Source organism: Sorex fumeus, unplaced genomic scaffold, assembly GCF_029834395.1.
Source record: "Sorex fumeus unplaced genomic scaffold, SorFum_2.1 ptg000037l, whole genome shotgun sequence".
Classification (NCBI taxonomy): domain Eukaryota; kingdom Metazoa; phylum Chordata; class Mammalia; order Eulipotyphla; family Soricidae; genus Sorex; species Sorex fumeus.
Window position 1 is genome coordinate 77,288,965 of NW_026606094.1, and position 18,021 is coordinate 77,306,985.

Below are 18,021 nucleotides of genomic sequence, written 5' to 3' on the forward strand. Positions count from 1 at the left end.
TGTAATCCCATCAGCGGCCAAGACTCAGAGACTATAAAATCCAGATCCCGGACGAGAGCAGTGCAGTCTCTGCCCCCGCGCCTCGGTGTTCCTTCCCGGAGTCCCTTGGAGGGGAGCGGGTTGAGCTTTCCTCCCCGCCCCGGCCAGGGCTACGGCAGCCGGAGACCTCCAGGACCAGCCACCACCATGCTGAGACCACTCTCCGCACACCTGAAGGTACTGGCAGAGGGACAAAGCCACGCGGGTTCCGGGGCCGAGACCTCCAAGCCTACTCGAATTGGAGTCGAGCATCTTCCACCCAGATCCTCCAAATTCCAGTAGGCGGGGGTCACACCCACCACCTGGCCCCCTGGCGCCGTGTAATCCCATCAGCGGCCAAGACTCAGAGACTATAAAATCCAGATCCCGGACGAGAGCAGTGCAGTCTCTGCCCCCGCGCCTCGGTGTTCCTTCCCGGAGTCCCTTGGAGGGGAGCGGGTTGAGCTTTCCTCCCCGCCCCGGCCAGGGCTACGGCAGCCGGAGACCTCCAGGACCAGCCACCACCATGCTGAGACCACTCTCCGCACACCTGAAGGTACTGGCAGAGGGACAAAGCCACGCGGGTTCCGGGGCCGAGACCTCCAAGCCTACTCGAATTGGAGTCGAGCATCTTCCACCCAGATCCTCCAAATTCCAGTAGGCGGGGGTCACACCCACCACCTGGCCCCCTGGCGCCGTGTAATCCCATCAGCGGCCAAGACTCAGAGACTATAAAATCCAGATCCCGGACGAGAGCAGTGCAGTCTCTGCCCCCGCGCCTCGGTGTTCCTTCCCGGAGTCCCTTGGAGGGGAGCGGGTTGAGCTTTCCTCCCCGCCCCGGCCAGGGCTACGGCAGCCGGAGACCTCCAGGACCAGCCACCACCATGCTGAGACCACTCTCCGCACACCTGAAGGTACTGGCAGAGGGACAAAGCCACGCGGGTTCCGGGGCCGAGACCTCCAAGCCTACTCGAATTGGAGTCGAGCATCTTCCACCCAGATCCTCCAAATTCCAGTAGGCGGGGGTCACACCCACCACCTGGCCCCCTGGCGCCGTGTAATCCCATCAGCGGCCAAGACTCAGAGACTATAAAATCCAGATCCCGGACGAGAGCAGTGCAGTCTCTGCCCCCGCGCCTCGGTGTTCCTTCCCGGAGTCCCTTGGAGGGGAGCGGGTTGAGCTTTCCTCCCCGCCCCGGCCAGGGCTACGGCAGCCGGAGACCTCCAGGACCAGCCACCACCATGCTGAGACCACTCTCCGCACACCTGAAGGTACTGGCAGAGGGACAAAGCCACGCGGGTTCCGGGGCCGAGACCTCCAAGCCTACTCGAATTGGAGTCGAGCATCTTCCACCCAGATCCTCCAAATTCCAGTAGGCGGGGGTCACACCCACCACCTGGCCCCCTGGCGCCGTGTAATCCCATCAGCGGCCAAGACTCAGAGACTATAAAATCCAGATCCCGGACGAGAGCAGTGCAGTCTCTGCCCCCGCGCCTCGGTGTTCCTTCCCGGAGTCCCTTGGAGGGGAGCGGGTTGAGCTTTCCTCCCCGCCCCGGCCAGGGCTACGGCAGCCGGAGACCTCCAGGACCAGCCACCACCATGCTGAGACCACTCTCCGCACACCTGAAGGTACTGGCAGAGGGACAAAGCCACGCGGGTTCCGGGGCCGAGACCTCCAAGCCTACTCGAATTGGAGTCGAGCATCTTCCACCCAGATCCTCCAAATTCCAGTAGGCGGGGGTCACACCCACCACCTGGCCCCCTGGCGCCGTGTAATCCCATCAGCGGCCAAGACTCAGAGACTATAAAATCCAGATCCCGGACGAGAGCAGTGCAGTCTCTGCCCCCGCGCCTCGGTGTTCCTTCCCGGAGTCCCTTGGAGGGGAGCGGGTTGAGCTTTCCTCCCCGCCCCGGCCAGGGCTACGGCAGCCGGAGACCTCCAGGACCAGCCACCACCATGCTGAGACCACTCTCCGCACACCTGAAGGTACTGGCAGAGGGACAAAGCCACGCGGGTTCCGGGGCCGAGACCTCCAAGCCTACTCGAATTGGAGTCGAGCATCTTCCACCCAGATCCTCCAAATTCCAGTAGGCGGGGGTCACACCCACCACCTGGCCCCCTGGCGCCGTGTAATCCCATCAGCGGCCAAGACTCAGAGACTATAAAATCCAGATCCCGGACGAGAGCAGTGCAGTCTCTGCCCCCGCGCCTCGGTGTTCCTTCCCGGAGTCCCTTGGAGGGGAGCGGGTTGAGCTTTCCTCCCCGCCCCGGCCAGGGCTACGGCAGCCGGAGACCTCCAGGACCAGCCACCACCATGCTGAGACCACTCTCCGCACACCTGAAGGTACTGGCAGAGGGACAAAGCCACGCGGGTTCCGGGGCCGAGACCTCCAAGCCTACTCGAATTGGAGTCGAGCATCTTCCACCCAGATCCTCCAAATTCCAGTAGGCGGGGGTCACACCCACCACCTGGCCCCCTGGCGCCGTGTAATCCCATCAGCGGCCAAGACTCAGAGACTATAAAATCCAGATCCCGGACGAGAGCAGTGCAGTCTCTGCCCCCGCGCCTCGGTGTTCCTTCCCGGAGTCCCTTGGAGGGGAGCGGGTTGAGCTTTCCTCCCCGCCCCGGCCAGGGCTACGGCAGCCGGAGACCTCCAGGACCAGCCACCACCATGCTGAGACCACTCTCCGCACACCTGAAGGTACTGGCAGAGGGACAAAGCCACGCGGGTTCCGGGGCCGAGACCTCCAAGCCTACTCGAATTGGAGTCGAGCATCTTCCACCCAGATCCTCCAAATTCCAGTAGGCGGGGGTCACACCCACCACCTGGCCCCCTGGCGCCGTGTAATCCCATCAGCGGCCAAGACTCAGAGACTATAAAATCCAGATCCCGGACGAGAGCAGTGCAGTCTCTGCCCCCGCGCCTCGGTGTTCCTTCCCGGAGTCCCTTGGAGGGGAGCGGGTTGAGCTTTCCTCCCCGCCCCGGCCAGGGCTACGGCAGCCGGAGACCTCCAGGACCAGCCACCACCATGCTGAGACCACTCTCCGCACACCTGAAGGTACTGGCAGAGGGACAAAGCCACGCGGGTTCCGGGGCCGAGACCTCCAAGCCTACTCGAATTGGAGTCGAGCATCTTCCACCCAGATCCTCCAAATTCCAGTAGGCGGGGGTCACACCCACCACCTGGCCCCCTGGCGCCGTGTAATCCCATCAGCGGCCAAGACTCAGAGACTATAAAATCCAGATCCCGGACGAGAGCAGTGCAGTCTCTGCCCCCGCGCCTCAGTGTTCCTTCCCGGAGTCCCTTGGAGGGGAGCGGGTTGAGCTTTCCTCCCCGCCCCGGCCAGGGCTACGGCAGCCGGAGACCTCCAGGACCAGCCACCACCATGCTGAGACCACTCTCCGCACACCTGAAGGTACTGGCAGAGGGACAAAGCCACGCGGGTTCCGGGGCCGAGACCTCCAAGCCTACTCGAATTGGAGTCGAGCATCTTCCACCCAGATCCTCCAAATTCCAGTAGGCGGGGGTCACACCCACCACCTGGCCCCCTGGCGCCGTGTAATCCCATCAGCGGCCAAGACTCAGAGACTATAAAATCCAGATCCCGGACGAGAGCAGTGCAGTCTCTGCCCCCGCGCCTCGGTGTTCCTTCCCGGAGTCCCTTGGAGGGGAGCGGGTTGAGCTTTCCTCCCCGCCCCGGCCAGGGCTACGGCAGCCGGAGACCTCCAGGACCAGCCACCACCATGCTGAGACCACTCTCCGCACACCTGAAGGTACTGGCAGAGGGACAAAGCCACGCGGGTTCCGGGGCCGAGACCTCCAAGCCTACTCGAATTGGAGTCGAGCATCTTCCACCCAGATCCTCCAAATTCCAGTAGGCGGGGGTCACACCCACCACCTGGCCCCCTGGCGCCGTGTAATCCCATCAGCGGCCAAGACTCAGAGACTATAAAATCCAGATCCCGGACGAGAGCAGTGCAGTCTCTGCCCCCGCGCCTCGGTGTTCCTTCCCGGAGTCCCTTGGAGGGGAGCGGGTTGAGCTTTCCTCCCCGCCCCGGCCAGGGCTACGGCAGCCGGAGACCTCCAGGACCAGCCACCACCATGCTGAGACCACTCTCCGCACACCTGAAGGTACTGGCAGAGGGACAAAGCCACGCGGGTTCCGGGGCCGAGACCTCCAAGCCTACTCGAATTGGAGTCGAGCATCTTCCACCCAGATCCTCCAAATTCCAGTAGGCGGGGGTCACACCCACCACCTGGCCCCCTGGCGCCGTGTAATCCCATCAGCGGCCAAGACTCAGAGACTATAAAATCCAGATCCCGGACGAGAGCAGTGCAGTCTCTGCCCCCGCGCCTCGGTGTTCCTTCCCGGAGTCCCTTGGAGGGGAGCGGGTTGAGCTTTCCTCCCCGCCCCGGCCAGGGCTACGGCAGCCGGAGACCTCCAGGACCAGCCACCACCATGCTGAGACCACTCTCCGCACACCTGAAGGTACTGGCAGAGGGACAAAGCCACGCGGGTTCCGGGGCCGAGACCTCCAAGCCTACTCGAATTGGAGTCGAGCATCTTCCACCCAGATCCTCCAAATTCCAGTAGGCGGGGGTCACACCCACCACCTGGCCCCCTGGCGCCGTGTAATCCCATCAGCGGCCAAGACTCAGAGACTATAAAATCCAGATCCCGGACGAGAGCAGTGCAGTCTCTGCCCCCGCGCCTCGGTGTTCCTTCCCGGAGTCCCTTGGAGGGGAGCGGGTTGAGCTTTCCTCCCCGCCCCGGCCAGGGCTACGGCAGCCGGAGACCTCCAGGACCAGCCACCACCATGCTGAGACCACTCTCCGCACACCTGAAGGTACTGGCAGAGGGACAAAGCCACGCGGGTTCCGGGGCCGAGACCTCCAAGCCTACTCGAATTGGAGTCGAGCATCTTCCACCCAGATCCTCCAAATTCCAGTAGGCGGGGGTCACACCCACCACCTGGCCCCCTGGCGCCGTGTAATCCCATCAGCGGCCAAGACTCAGAGACTATAAAACCCAGATCCCGGAAGCGTGCGGCCGCATTTGTGGCCGTGCGACATCTTATTATCTCATTCCTACTTTGGACAAACTTGCAGGCTGTCGAATGTAGCCTGCCCACAGGGCAGAGTCTGGCAAACTCCCCGTGGCCTACCAAATATGCCAAATACCAGTAACAATGATGGGTCTCATTCTCCTAAAGAGTCCTGAATATAATCTCAGGGCTAGGATGAAAGAGACGTTACTGGGGCCTGCTCGAGGCAATCGACGATTAACAGGATGATGAAATGAAATGAAAAAATATTTTTTCTCAACCTCACATGGAATATTCATCCACACCAACACTATGAGACATAAAACATACCTTAACAATTTAAAATAGAAATCATAAAAAAATTTGCTCTCCTGCCCTCACTTAATCACTTAACTTCCCGTTAGTCGTCGATTTGCTCGAGCGGGCGCCAGTAACGTCTCCATTTGTCCCTGTCGCGTGCTAGTGTAGCCCAATGGCATCTGTTCGCTCCGGGAACATGAAGGGCCTCAAACCGATCATTCATGATCTTGACAAAGAAGTCTGACCATCTGGTAGGTGGGCGGCCACGCGGTCTTTTGACATCCCGTGGAATCCAATCAGTAACAGCTCTAGTCCAACGGTCGTCTTTAAATCTCATTACGTGACCAGCCCATCTGATTTTCGACACCTTGGCAAATGAGACAGCGTCCCTGATCCTTGATCGTCGACGGATGTCAGAACTCCGGATTTTTTCTCTCATTTGAGTGAAACGTGATATTCCAAGCATAGCTCTTTCTATTCTTCTTTGGGAGATCTGAATAGCATTCTCATCCTGTTTGCGTAGGGCCCAGGTCTCTGAGGCATATGTTAATGCAGGAAGAACAGTGGAATCAAAGAGATGTGCCCGGAGCCGGAGGTTCTTCGTCCTCTTAGCTATTTCTTCGACATTCTTGAAGGCGTTCCAAGCCGCTCTCTTCCTCCTGCGCAGCTCGGGTGCCAGGTCATTTGTCATGTTGACCTCTCAACCTAGAACCTAGGTACACATAGCTGTTGCATTCGGAGATGGTTGTTCCATTGAGAGCGAATGGGGCGTCAGGAACAAGGCTGTTTCTCATAAACATTGTCTTCGTGAGATTCAGCTGTAGTCCTACCTTTCCACACTCTCCTGCCATAATCTATTTAAACTAGTAATAATATCAGAAAGATGAAAATCCCCAAATACATTAAGATTAAATAAAACACACCTAAGTAACATCTGGGTCAAACTAAAATTTTCAGGATTAATTTTTAGATATTTATGTTTGTTTGTGGGTCACATCCAGCTGTGCTCGGGGCTAACTCGTGGGTCAGTACCCTGGGATCATTCTAGACAATGCTCAAGGAACCATAGGATGTTGAGGAGGAACTCCAGATTTGTTATGTGCAAGGCAAGCACCTTACCTTACCTTGCCCTTAGATATTTTAATTAACTGAAACTAGAAACCAACTTCTGAAATTTATAGATACAGTAAGATGCACTACTTAAGGAGAAAGTATCATCACTGAACACATATATTAAAAATAAAAAAGCAACAGAATAATCTAAACTCAATAATAAAACTTAGAGCAGAAATCAACAACATGAAAATCCAAAAAACAATCCGAAAGATCAATGAAACCAAGAGCTGGATCTTTGAGAAAACAAACAATATTGATAAGCCACTAGCAAGACTCACAAAGAGAGAGAGAGAGAGAGAGAGAGAGAGAGAGAGAGAGAGAGAGAGAGAGAGAGAGTACCCTAATCAGCAAAATCAGAAATGAAAAGGGGGATATAACAACAGAAACCAAAGAAATTCAAAAGATCATCAGAGACTACTTTGAAAGTCTATATGCCACGAAACAAGAGAACCTAGAAGAAATGGATAAACTCCCAAGACTGAATCAAGATTTGGAATACCTGAATAGAACTATTACTATCAAGGAAAATGAAACTGTAATCAAAAGTCTTCCCAAAAACAAAACCCCAGGTCCAGATGTATTCACTAAGGAATTCTTCCAAACATTTAAAGAGGACCTACTGCCAGTTCGTCTCAAGCTTTTCCAAGAAATTGAAGAAACAGGAACACTCCAAAACTGTTTTTATGAGGCACATATGTCCCTAACACCAAAAGCAAACAGAGAAACCACAAAAAAATAAAACCACAAGCCAATATCCCTGATGAACACAGATGCAAAGAAACTCAACAAATATTAACAAATAGAATCCAACAACTCATCAGAAAGATCATACACCATGACCACGTGGGATTCATCCCAGGGATGCAAGGACGGTTTAACATTTGAAAGTCAATCAACATAATCCATCATATCAATAAAAGAAAAGGTAAAAACCATATGATCATATCAATAGATGCAGAGAAAGCATATGACAAGATCCAGCACCAGTTATGATGAAAACGATCACCAAAATGAGTATTGAAGGAACTTTCCTCAATATAGTCAAAGCCATCTACCACAAGCCCATGGCAACTATTATCCTCAACGGGGAAAAACTAAGAGACTTCCCTCTAAGATCAGGGATGAGTCAAGGATGCCCACTGTCACCACTTCTATTTAAACATAGTACTGAAAGTAGCTGCCATAGCAGTCAGGCAAGAAAAAGATACTAAGAGCACCCAGATAGGAAAGGAAGAAATTAAGCTCTCACTATTTGCAGATGATATATTTATAGAGCCCTAAAGCCTCTACCAAGCAGCTCCTAGAAACAATAGACTTGTATAGTAAAGTTGCAGTCTATAAAAGTCCATGGCCTTCTATACAAAAATAATGAGAGAGAAGAAAGTCACATAAAAAAAGCAATCGCTCACAATCATGCCTCAGAAAACCAAGTACCATGGAATCAGCTTAACTAAGGAGGTAAATGATCTGTACGAGAAAAACTACAAACCCTACTTCACAAAATAAAAGAGGACATGAGGAAATGGAAACATATCCCCTGCTCATGGACTGGGAGAATTAACATTGTCAAAATGGTAATACTCCCCAAAGCATTATACAGATTCAATGCAATCCCTATAAGTATACCCATGAAATTCTTCAAAGAAATAGATCAAACACTCCTGAAATTCATATGGAATAACAAACCCCCACGAATAGCTAAAGAAATTCTTGGGAAAAAGAAGATGGGAGGCATCACCTTCTCCAATCTCAAGCCCTACTACAAAGTGGTAGTAATTAAAACAGTTTGGTATTGGAACAAAGGCAAAGCCGCACACCAATGGAACAGGGTTGAATATCCGTACACAAACACTCAAAGATATGATCACCTAATCTTTGATAAGGGAGCAAGAAATGCAAAGTAGAGCAAGAAAAGCCTCTTTAACAAGTGGTGCTGTCAAAACCAGACAGCTACATGCAAAAAATTGTATTCAGACCTTTATCTAAACACCATGAACAAAAGTCAGATTAAAAATGGATTAAAGACCTCAACATCAGACCGGAATCCATAAGGTACACTGAAGAAAAGGTCGGCAAAACCCTCCACGACACTGAAGCTAAAGGTATCTTCAAAGGTGACACGCCACTGACCCAGCAAGTATAAGCAGAGATAAACAAATGGGACTATTAAAAGGTAAGAAGCTTAAATGGGACTATTAAAAGGTAAGAAGCTTCTGCACTCAAAAAAAAAAAAGTGACAAGGATACAAAGATAGTCTACAGAATGGGAAAGTATATTCACCCAAAACCCTTCTAATAAAGAGGTTAATATCAAGGATATACAAGGGACTGGTTGAACTCTACAAGAAGAAAACATCCAATCCCATCAGAAAATGGGGCGATGAAATGAACAGAAAGTTTCTCAAAGAAGAAATTCAAATGGCCAAAAAGCACATGAAAAAAATGCTCTTCATCACTAATAATCAGAGATGCAGATCAAACAACAATGAGATATCATCTTACACCACAGAGATTGGCACACATCCAAAGGAACAAAAGCAACCGGTGTTGGCATGTATGTGGGGAGAAAGGGACGTTCTTTCACTGGTGGTGGGAATGCCGAGTGGTCCCGCCTTTTTGGAAAACAATATAGATGTTTCTCAAAAAATCAGAAACTGAGCTCCCATTTGACCCAGTAATACCACATCTGGGAATATACCCTAGGGGTCCAAAAACACAGGAAACACCATCTGCACTCACTGCAGCACTATTCACCGTAGCCACAATCTGGAAACAACCTGAGTGCCCAAGAACAGACAAATGAATAAAGAAACTATGTATGCAGCTGAAAGGAAAAATGAAGTCATGAAATCTGGCTATGAATGGGTGGACACAGAGAGTATCATGCTAAGTGAAATGAGTTAGAAGGGAAGGGACAGATATAGAATAACTGCATTCACTTGTGGTACATAATTCTATATATATATACATATATATATTAGAAGAAGAATATCCATATCCAGGGTATACAAGGGTTAGAAGGACTGGTCAATGGTTGGAACTAATCACAAGTGTGTGGGGCTGAGGGTAGGTAGGATAGAGAAGAGACTGCTATGACAATAACATCTGGGACAAGATCTGAAGGTTAAAAGTAGGTAATGTGATAACCTTTCAGTATCAATATTGTTTGCAATATGAACAAAAGTCAGATTAAAAATGAATTAAAGACCTCAACATGCCAAAAAAGGTGGGGGAGGGAGGGGGAGAGAGAGGGAGAGAGGGAGAGAAAGCACCTGCCACCTGCCAAAGAGGCAAGGAGAGAGAGGGGGTGATGGGAGTGAACCTGGGGACACAGGTGCTGGGGAACACACAATGGTGGAGGGATATGGGTATTGGAATACTGTATGCACAAAATCCAATCATGAACAGCTTTGTAATGATCTAAAAAAATAAAAAGTAAAAAAATTAAAGAATTTTTAATTTGCTCGAGTAAAGTAAAGGCCCTCCCGTTGATCGTCAATTTGCTCGAGCGGGCCCAGTAACGTCTCCATTGGAGACTTTGTTGTTACTGTGTCTGGCATATCCAATACTCTCGGTAGCTTGCCGGGCTCTCCGAGAGGGGCGGAGGAATCGAACTCGGGTCGGCCATGTTAATTAAAAAAAGAATTTTTAATTAAAAATTTAAAAATTACCCTACCACATATATAAATCATACCAATAATCTTTCATATTATTTAGGCACTGTAACTAACAAAGCTTTCAATGGACAATTTTCAACATACAATGATCCAACTCCAATCCCACCACCAGTCTTAGCATCTTTACCACCAAAGTCCCTACATTTCTCCCACACCTACATTACCTCCTCCTTAATGGGCATCTTCATTTAATTACTGTCATCTGGAAATGATTTGGATCAGGCATTTTGTTCTTGAAAAGATTTTTAATTATTTTCAATTTTCTTCCAGAATTGGTCTGTTCAGATTTTCTTCTTTCTCCTCATTCAACTTCAGGAGTTTATATGCTTCTAGAAACTCATGTATTCATTCTTCACAACTTGACAGCATAGAATTCCTTATAATAACCTCTTATGGTCTTCTGTATTTCTGAAGGGTTTCTTGTAGTTTCTCCTGCTTCCAATTTGTTTTCTATTTTACTTCCTAGTGAGTCTAGCTAAGACTATGTGTATCTAGTTTATTTTTCTCAAAGAACCAGTTCCTGTTTTATTGCCTTGTCATACTATTTTGATTTCAATACCATTGATTTTTGCCCTTGTTTTCATTATTTCCCTCTAATTTTAGGATTCGGCAGAGTCTCCTGCCCCCGCGTCTAGCTGTCCTCGCTGGGGCCCCTTGGAGGGGAGCGGGTTAGTTTCCCTCCCCGCCCCGACCAGGGCTCCGGCAGCCGAAGACCTTCAGAACCTGCCACCACCATGCTGAGACCACTCTCCACACGCATGAAGGTACCGGCAGAGGAACAAAGGCATGTGGGTTCCGGGGCTGAGATCTCCAAGCCTGCTCGGATGGGGGCTGAGCATCCTCCACCCAGATCCTTCATATTCCAGTAGGCAGGGGTCACACCCACTAACTGGCCCCCTGGCGCCGTGTAATTCCCATCAACGGCCAAGACCCAGAGACTATAAAACCCAGATCCCGGAAGCGTGCGGCCGCATTTGTGGCCGTGCGACATCTTATTATCTCATTCCTACTTTGGACAAACTGGCAGGCTACCGAATGTAACCTGCCCACACGGCAGAGTCTGGCAAACTCCCCGTGGCGTACCCAATATGCCAAATACCAGTAACAATGATGGGTCTCATTCTCCTAACCCTGAAAGAGCCTTGAATCTCTAGGCTAGGATGAAGGAGACATTACTGGGGCCTGCTTGAGGCAATCGACGAACAACAGGATGGTTGTGATCATGATCGTGATTTTAGGATTCAAGTGTTGTTGCTTTTCTAGGTTCTTAACATATATTTAGGTTGCTAATTTGAACTTTCTCTTCAAATTAGCACATTGGGCCCAATGTGGCCTGTTTTCCTATTAATTTCCCCCTCAAATACTGTTTTTTGCTGTTCACAGATTAATAGTTTTTTATTCACTTTTATTTTTAGGAATAATTGTATTTTTTTGATTTCTGCTTTGATTCAGCTTTGATTGAGATGTGATTTAAAGGTAAAGGTAAAGGTAAAGGCCCTCCCGTTGATCGTCGATTTGCTCGAGCGGGCCCAGTAACGTCTCCATTGGAGACTTTGTTGTTACTGTGTCTGGCATATCGAATACTCTCGGTAGCTTGCCAGGCTCTCCGAGAGGGGCGGAGGAATCGAACTCGGGTCGGCCATGTTGGCCGCTTGTAAGGCGAACGCCCTACAGCTGTGCTATCGCTGATTTAGCAGTACTTTATTCCGTTTCAAAGTGCTGGAGCTGTACCCCACCTTCTTTTAGGGCTGATTTCAACCCTCACAGCACTGTGCTCTGAGAGTGGGCTTAAATATGGTTTGTGTACTAGAAAATTTATGTATATTTACTCTAGTATATGGTATAGCCAGGAGACTGTGCTGTATGCCTGGAGAAGAATCTGTATTCAGTTTTTTGAGGGTGGAGGGCCCTGTCCATTGATCCCAGTTATTCCAATTCCTCATTCTCTGGATGATCTGCATAATAACAAAGTGTATTGTTGAACCTCACTCTGTTCCTGTCAATGTTTCTCTTTAGGCCTTGAGCAGAAGATTTATAAAATTTTCTGCCCCTTCATTTGATGCATATATTTGATAGAATTAGGATTTCTTGACCTACTGTTTCCTTTACCAGTAATGCCCATGCATAGTTTTTATTACCTTCTTTAGTTTGAATGCCATTTGGTGTGTAACTGTCCTCGAGTTGTGGGGTTATGGCCTATGGGGTTTTGGGGGGTGACTTTTGGTCTACCATTGGTATGTATGATTGTTTTTCATCTTCGCTCTAAGCCCATATTTATACCACAAATTCAAGTGTGCTTCCTGTAAGAAGCAAATAGTTATAGTTCTGTTTCCTAAGCGATCCAGTCACTTTATGCCTTTTGATGGAAATGTTTAGTCCACTGACATTCAGAAAATTATTTATATAAATGAATTTTCAATTTTCCTATGAACATTCTGGTTTTTTGCTGTAAGTCTAATTTTGCATGTGAGTCTAATTTTGCAATGTACACTGCTGGAATGGAGTGGATCTAGCACCTGTCTTAAGCATTTGTCTCTAAAATCTGTATGACAGGCTTACAGAGTAGAGGACCCCAAGTTCCAAGACTTTTCTGGTGCAGTACTTAGAATATATCGTTCATTTGCTTGTTTGATTTTATATAAGATGTGTTGCACATTTTATATTGTTTCCCTTGTATCTGAGTTTTTTCTTTCGCTCTTGCTACTTTTAAGTAATCTGTTTCTCTCTGTCGATCTTGCTATTTTGATTACAGTACAGTTTAATTTGAGTTTATTTTGACTGGTACTCCTTGGCCTCTTTAGTCTTTGCAGGTCTCCACCCAGTGATTGAGGAAGTTTTAAGCTATCATCCCTTCCACTATATTCCTCTTTCTTGTTCTTCTCTCCTCTGGAATTCCTACAGTATACTAATATATATATATATATATATATAGAGAGAGAGAGAGAGAGAGAGAGAGAGGTTTTTTTCTTGCTACTGTGCATTAAGTATCTTATAACTTCCATTTTTCATATCTCTGTTCTATTGTCATTTCAGTTTTGGTGATGGCTCATATTACTTTTTTCTCTTCTTTATATATCTTCACTTAATCACTTAACTTCCCGTTAGTCGTCGATTTGCTCGAGCGGGCGCCAGTAACGTCTCCATTTGTCCCCGTCGCGTGCTAGTGTAGCCCAATGGCATCTGTTCGCTCCGGGAACATGAAGGGCCTCAAACCGATCGTTCATGATCTTGACGAAGAAGACTGACCATCTGGTAGGTGGGTGGCCACGCGGTCTTTTGACATCCCATGGAATCCAATCATTAACAGCTCTAGTCCAACGGTTGTCTTTAAATCTCATTACGTGACCAGCCCATCTGATGTTCGACACCTTGGCAAATGAGACAGCGTCCCTGATCCTTGATCGTCGACGGACGTCAGAACTCTGGATTCTCTCTCTCATTTGAGTGAAACGTGATATTCCAAGCATAGCTCTTTCTATTCTTCTTTGGGAGACCTGAATAGCGTTCTCATCTTGTTTGCGTAGGGCCCAGGTCTCTGAGGCATATGTTAATGCAGGAAGAACAGTGGAATCAAAGAGATGTGCCCGGAGCCGGAGGTTCTTCGTCCTCTTAGCTATTTCTTCGACGTTCTTGAAGGCATTCCAAGCCGCTCTCTTCTTCCTGCACAGCTCGGGTGTCAGGTCATTTGTCATGTTGACTTCTCGACCTAGGTACACATAGCTGTTGCATTCGGAGATGGTCGTTCCATTGAGAGCGAATGGGGCGTCAGGAACAAGGCTGTTTCTCATAAACATTGTCTTCGTGAGATTCAGCTGTAGTCCTACCTTTCCACACTCATGGTCAAAGTCGGCCAGCATTTGTGCCGCTTGGCTGATGTTTGGTGTTATTAAAACAATGTCATCAGCAAAGCGGAGGTGGTGTAGTTGACGACCATCTATCTTCACTCCCATTCCTTCCCATTCCAGTTGTCGCATGATGTTCTTGAGGGTGGCACTGAAGAGTTTCGGTGAAATGGTATCACCCTGCCACACCCCTCTCTTGACATCAACGATCACTTCTTTGTAGAATGGTGAGATCCTGGTAGTGAATCCGCAATACAGCTCACGGAGGATCCTGATGTATTGGCTAGGGATGAATGCCCTGATTGGCTAGGGCTTCAATGACCGCTTCCATCTCAACAGAATCAAAGGCCTTCTTTAAATCAATGAACGTTAAACAGAGCGGCATCTTGAACTCCCGAGAAACCTCAATGACCTTGCTTATCGTGTGGATATGGTCGATGGTGCTGAATCCTTTGCGGAACCCTGTTTGCTCGCATGGTTGTCCTTCATCTAGTGTTCTGCCAATCCTATTTAGGATGACTTGAGTGAACAACTTGTAGATGGCAGACAATAGGCAGATCGGGCGATAGTTGCCAATGTCATGGATGTCTCCCTTCTTGAACAGTAGTACGGTCCTGCTGGTTTTCCATTGGGAGACCCACCCTACCCAGAAAAATAACCCACTGGCAGACTTCCACTCTCGACACTACTTCCACTACCCAGCCGTCGCCACACTCCAGGACGCTTTGCGGACCCGCGCGGCCACAAAGCGGCCACGCGACACATCATTAGACACTAAATACCCATCTTCTGGAATTGTCGTACCATATTTGATAGGGTTCAAATATGGTAACACCTACAAGGGTGATTAGAGGTCACCCCAAAAGCCTCTATCCCTCTCAGAAAGACTGGCAAGCTACCAAGAGTATTCCGCCCGCACAGAAGAGCCTGGCAAGCTATCCGCTGTGTATTCGATATGCCAAAACCAGTAACTACAACTGGTCTCATTCACCTGACCCTGAAGGCTTCACCGACATGGCAGCACTGAGAAGGATGAGAAAGGAGAGGCCGACAAAATCTCAAGGCCGACCTAGGCTGCCACAACGAAGGAAGATAAAAATGATCGTCTGTACTTTCAATGCACATACGCTAGCATCAGATGCATCCATCGAGGACCTGATGGTACAAGCGTGAATGATCAAGTACGACATGATTGGTCTGACCGAGACAAGAAGGCACGAATCTCACGAATCTCAGTGTCGTTTTCGACACTGGAGAAGAATTGTTCCTCGGAACATGCGATAGAAGAGGTGTTAGAGGCGTTGGTGTCCTTGTCAACACAAACTTGGCCAATAGCGTTGATTCATTCGAATGCCTAACAACCCGAATCGGACGTTTACATTTGAATAGATGTGGCTCACTGCCTGCAGTTTCTATCTTCGTTGTCTACTCACCAACATTTCATTATGATGAAAGAGAAAGCGAGAAGTTCTACATGGAGCTAGAGAAGTTCTATAAAGAAGACCACACCTTCTACAAGATCATTGTGGTGATTTTAATGCCAAGATAGGACCGAGAAGATCAGCTGAAGAACTTCACATCGGGACCCATGGCCTAGAATGGAACGAACAGGGTGAGAGACTGTCTGAGTTCATCATGTCGACCAAGACCATTCATGGTAACTCACAGTTCCAGAAGGCAGAATCTAAACGATGGACATGGGAGTCTTCCGGTGGACGATTCCACAATGAAATAGACCACATCATATTCAATCGATGGTTTTGCCTGACTGATGGCGCTGTTGTCCCAAAATTTCGAACGGGATCCGACCACCGTCTCCTTCGTGCAAAATTCTACTTCACAGAATGGGGAGAAAGGGCTGCAAAGTTCAAAAAGAGAACTCCCAGAATGACCACCAACTGGGAACTCTTTGGTACTATTGCAGCAACATGGGAAGATGCCATTGTTGACAACATTGACGAGGAATATGATCGACTGGTTCAGCACCTCCATGAATGTGCGAGGAACGCCAAGAGAGAGATAGCCACAAAAAATCGCCTATCCTCGAAAACTCTTGAGCTAATTCGCCAGCGTGGTTTGGCGCATGCCTCAGGCAACCGCAAGCTAACATCCGAGCTCGCAAAGCAGTGCAGAGATGCGATCAAGGAAGACCTCAAAGAGAGAAGAGCAGAAGTGTTGGTAGAAGCGGCAGAAGCCGGGAAAAGTATTCGTAACGCCCGCCTGTCCTTCGCCAACTATAAGACCAAGATGACTGCCCTCCCACGTCCTGATGGATCCATCACATCCTCCAGAACGGCAATGGAGAAGATTATCCATGACTTCTACTCAAATCTCTTCGATAGCCATGTCCACTTGCTGACATACCAAATTCCACAGGATGGATATGTCGTTCCCAACGTTCTCCCTTCTGAAATACGACACGCCATTTTGTCGGTAAAGAAACAAACAGCACCCGGCCCAGACAAGGTCAGACCTGAACACCTGAAGAACCTGCCGTCAGTACTCATCAATACACTGGCTCGGCTCTTCACTCGCTACCTGTCTGAATGCAAGGTTCCGTCCCAATAGAAAACCAGCAGGACCGTACTACTTATATATCTTAAAGTTCAAAAATTGAGTTTATTGATTTGTTGTTGTTGCTGCTTTTCCAGTTACTAAAGTTTGGAGATTTCCATAAAACCCATACTCTTTTTAGGTTAAGCATTAGAAAATATTCAGAGTCTTGGCTATGTAACCAATACATATTGGCTTATTAACGCAACATGTTCACTCTCCCTTTGTGATCATTAGACCTATCCAATAGTCTCTACAATGAACACATCAATCCCATTTAGAATTCTTACTGACTCTCCAATTTGGCTTGTCTACTAAACTGGTCATTATTTCTCCACTAAAGTTCCTTTTTTTTTTTTAAATTTGAGCATAGTTTCTGGGTCTTTTGTAGAGTAACATTTGCCCGTCTTCTCAAATATAAAGACACGTAAACCATACTTTAACATTTACCACCAGTGGTTCAAACTTGGCTGTGGCTTAATTAACACAAATTGCAGCAGTGACTTCAACATGTTAAGAGTTTCCTTCTTCTTATAACATCATTTTTCTTAGAGTGACAAAAAAAATTATTCTACAGTATTTGTCCCATATATTACTCACCTCTGGATAAAGATAGAAGCGTTTCACTGTATTAATTACAAGTGGATATTCAGTGATCCTATCATTCATAATCATCCACAGTCCTTGCAAAAATGAAGGTGCATCAATAATGGTCTTGAAGTAAGAATAATAAAGTCCCTTAAAAAAAAGGGGGGACATGTTGTCAATGTAAGTAAAATATGAAAGTATTTACTTTTATATTCCTTTTAGAACAATTTCTTAAATTTTTCAAATGACGGGTTAGAGAGCACAGTGGGTAGGGCGTTTGCCTTGAATATGGCCAACCCAAGTTCAATTCCCAGCATTCCATATGGTCCCCTGAGCACCGCCAGGAGTAACTCCTGAGTGCAGAGCCAGGAGTAACTAACCCCTGTGCATCGCCAGGTATGACCCAAAAAGCAAAAAATAAATATTTTTTTTTTCCAAATGAAAAGGCTGAAGGGCTGATTATATTTCTCTTCGGTTTATTAAGGTTTGTTGTTGTTGCTGTTGTTTGGGGGCCACAACAGGTGGTGCTCAGGGCTTACTCCTGGTTCTGCACTTAGAGATCACTCCTGCACCATATAGGATGCTGGGGATCAAATCTGGGTTGGCTGCATGAAGAAAGCACCTTTACCCACTGTACTATCTATTTGGCTCCTCAATGATTACATGTTTCAAGGAATTTTTCTAACCATGCCTTAATGAAAACAATTGATTTTCAATTTTACCAAGTCAGAAATTACTTCCCATTGTACGAGATGTCTAGATCTAGGCATTGTGCTAGATGGCTAGATACCATTTCACCGAAACTCTTCAGTGCCACCCTCAAGAACATCATGCGACGACTGGAATGGGAAGGAATGGGAGTGAAGATAGATGGTCGT

The 18,021-nt window shown here is 48.1% G+C and overlaps 1 protein-coding gene across 1 annotated transcript in view; it reads right to left on the minus strand.

Moving 5' to 3' along the window:
• Positions 1-18,021, minus strand: part of DPY19L2 (dpy-19 like 2) — a 129,685-nt gene that overhangs the window by 102,781 nt on the left and 8,883 nt on the right. The window contains exon 4 of the mRNA XM_056118706.1: positions 17,156-17,293. Within this exon, the coding sequence (XP_055974681.1) occupies positions 17,156-17,293 (138 nt within the window). The remainder of the gene's footprint in view (positions 1-17,155; positions 17,294-18,021) is intronic.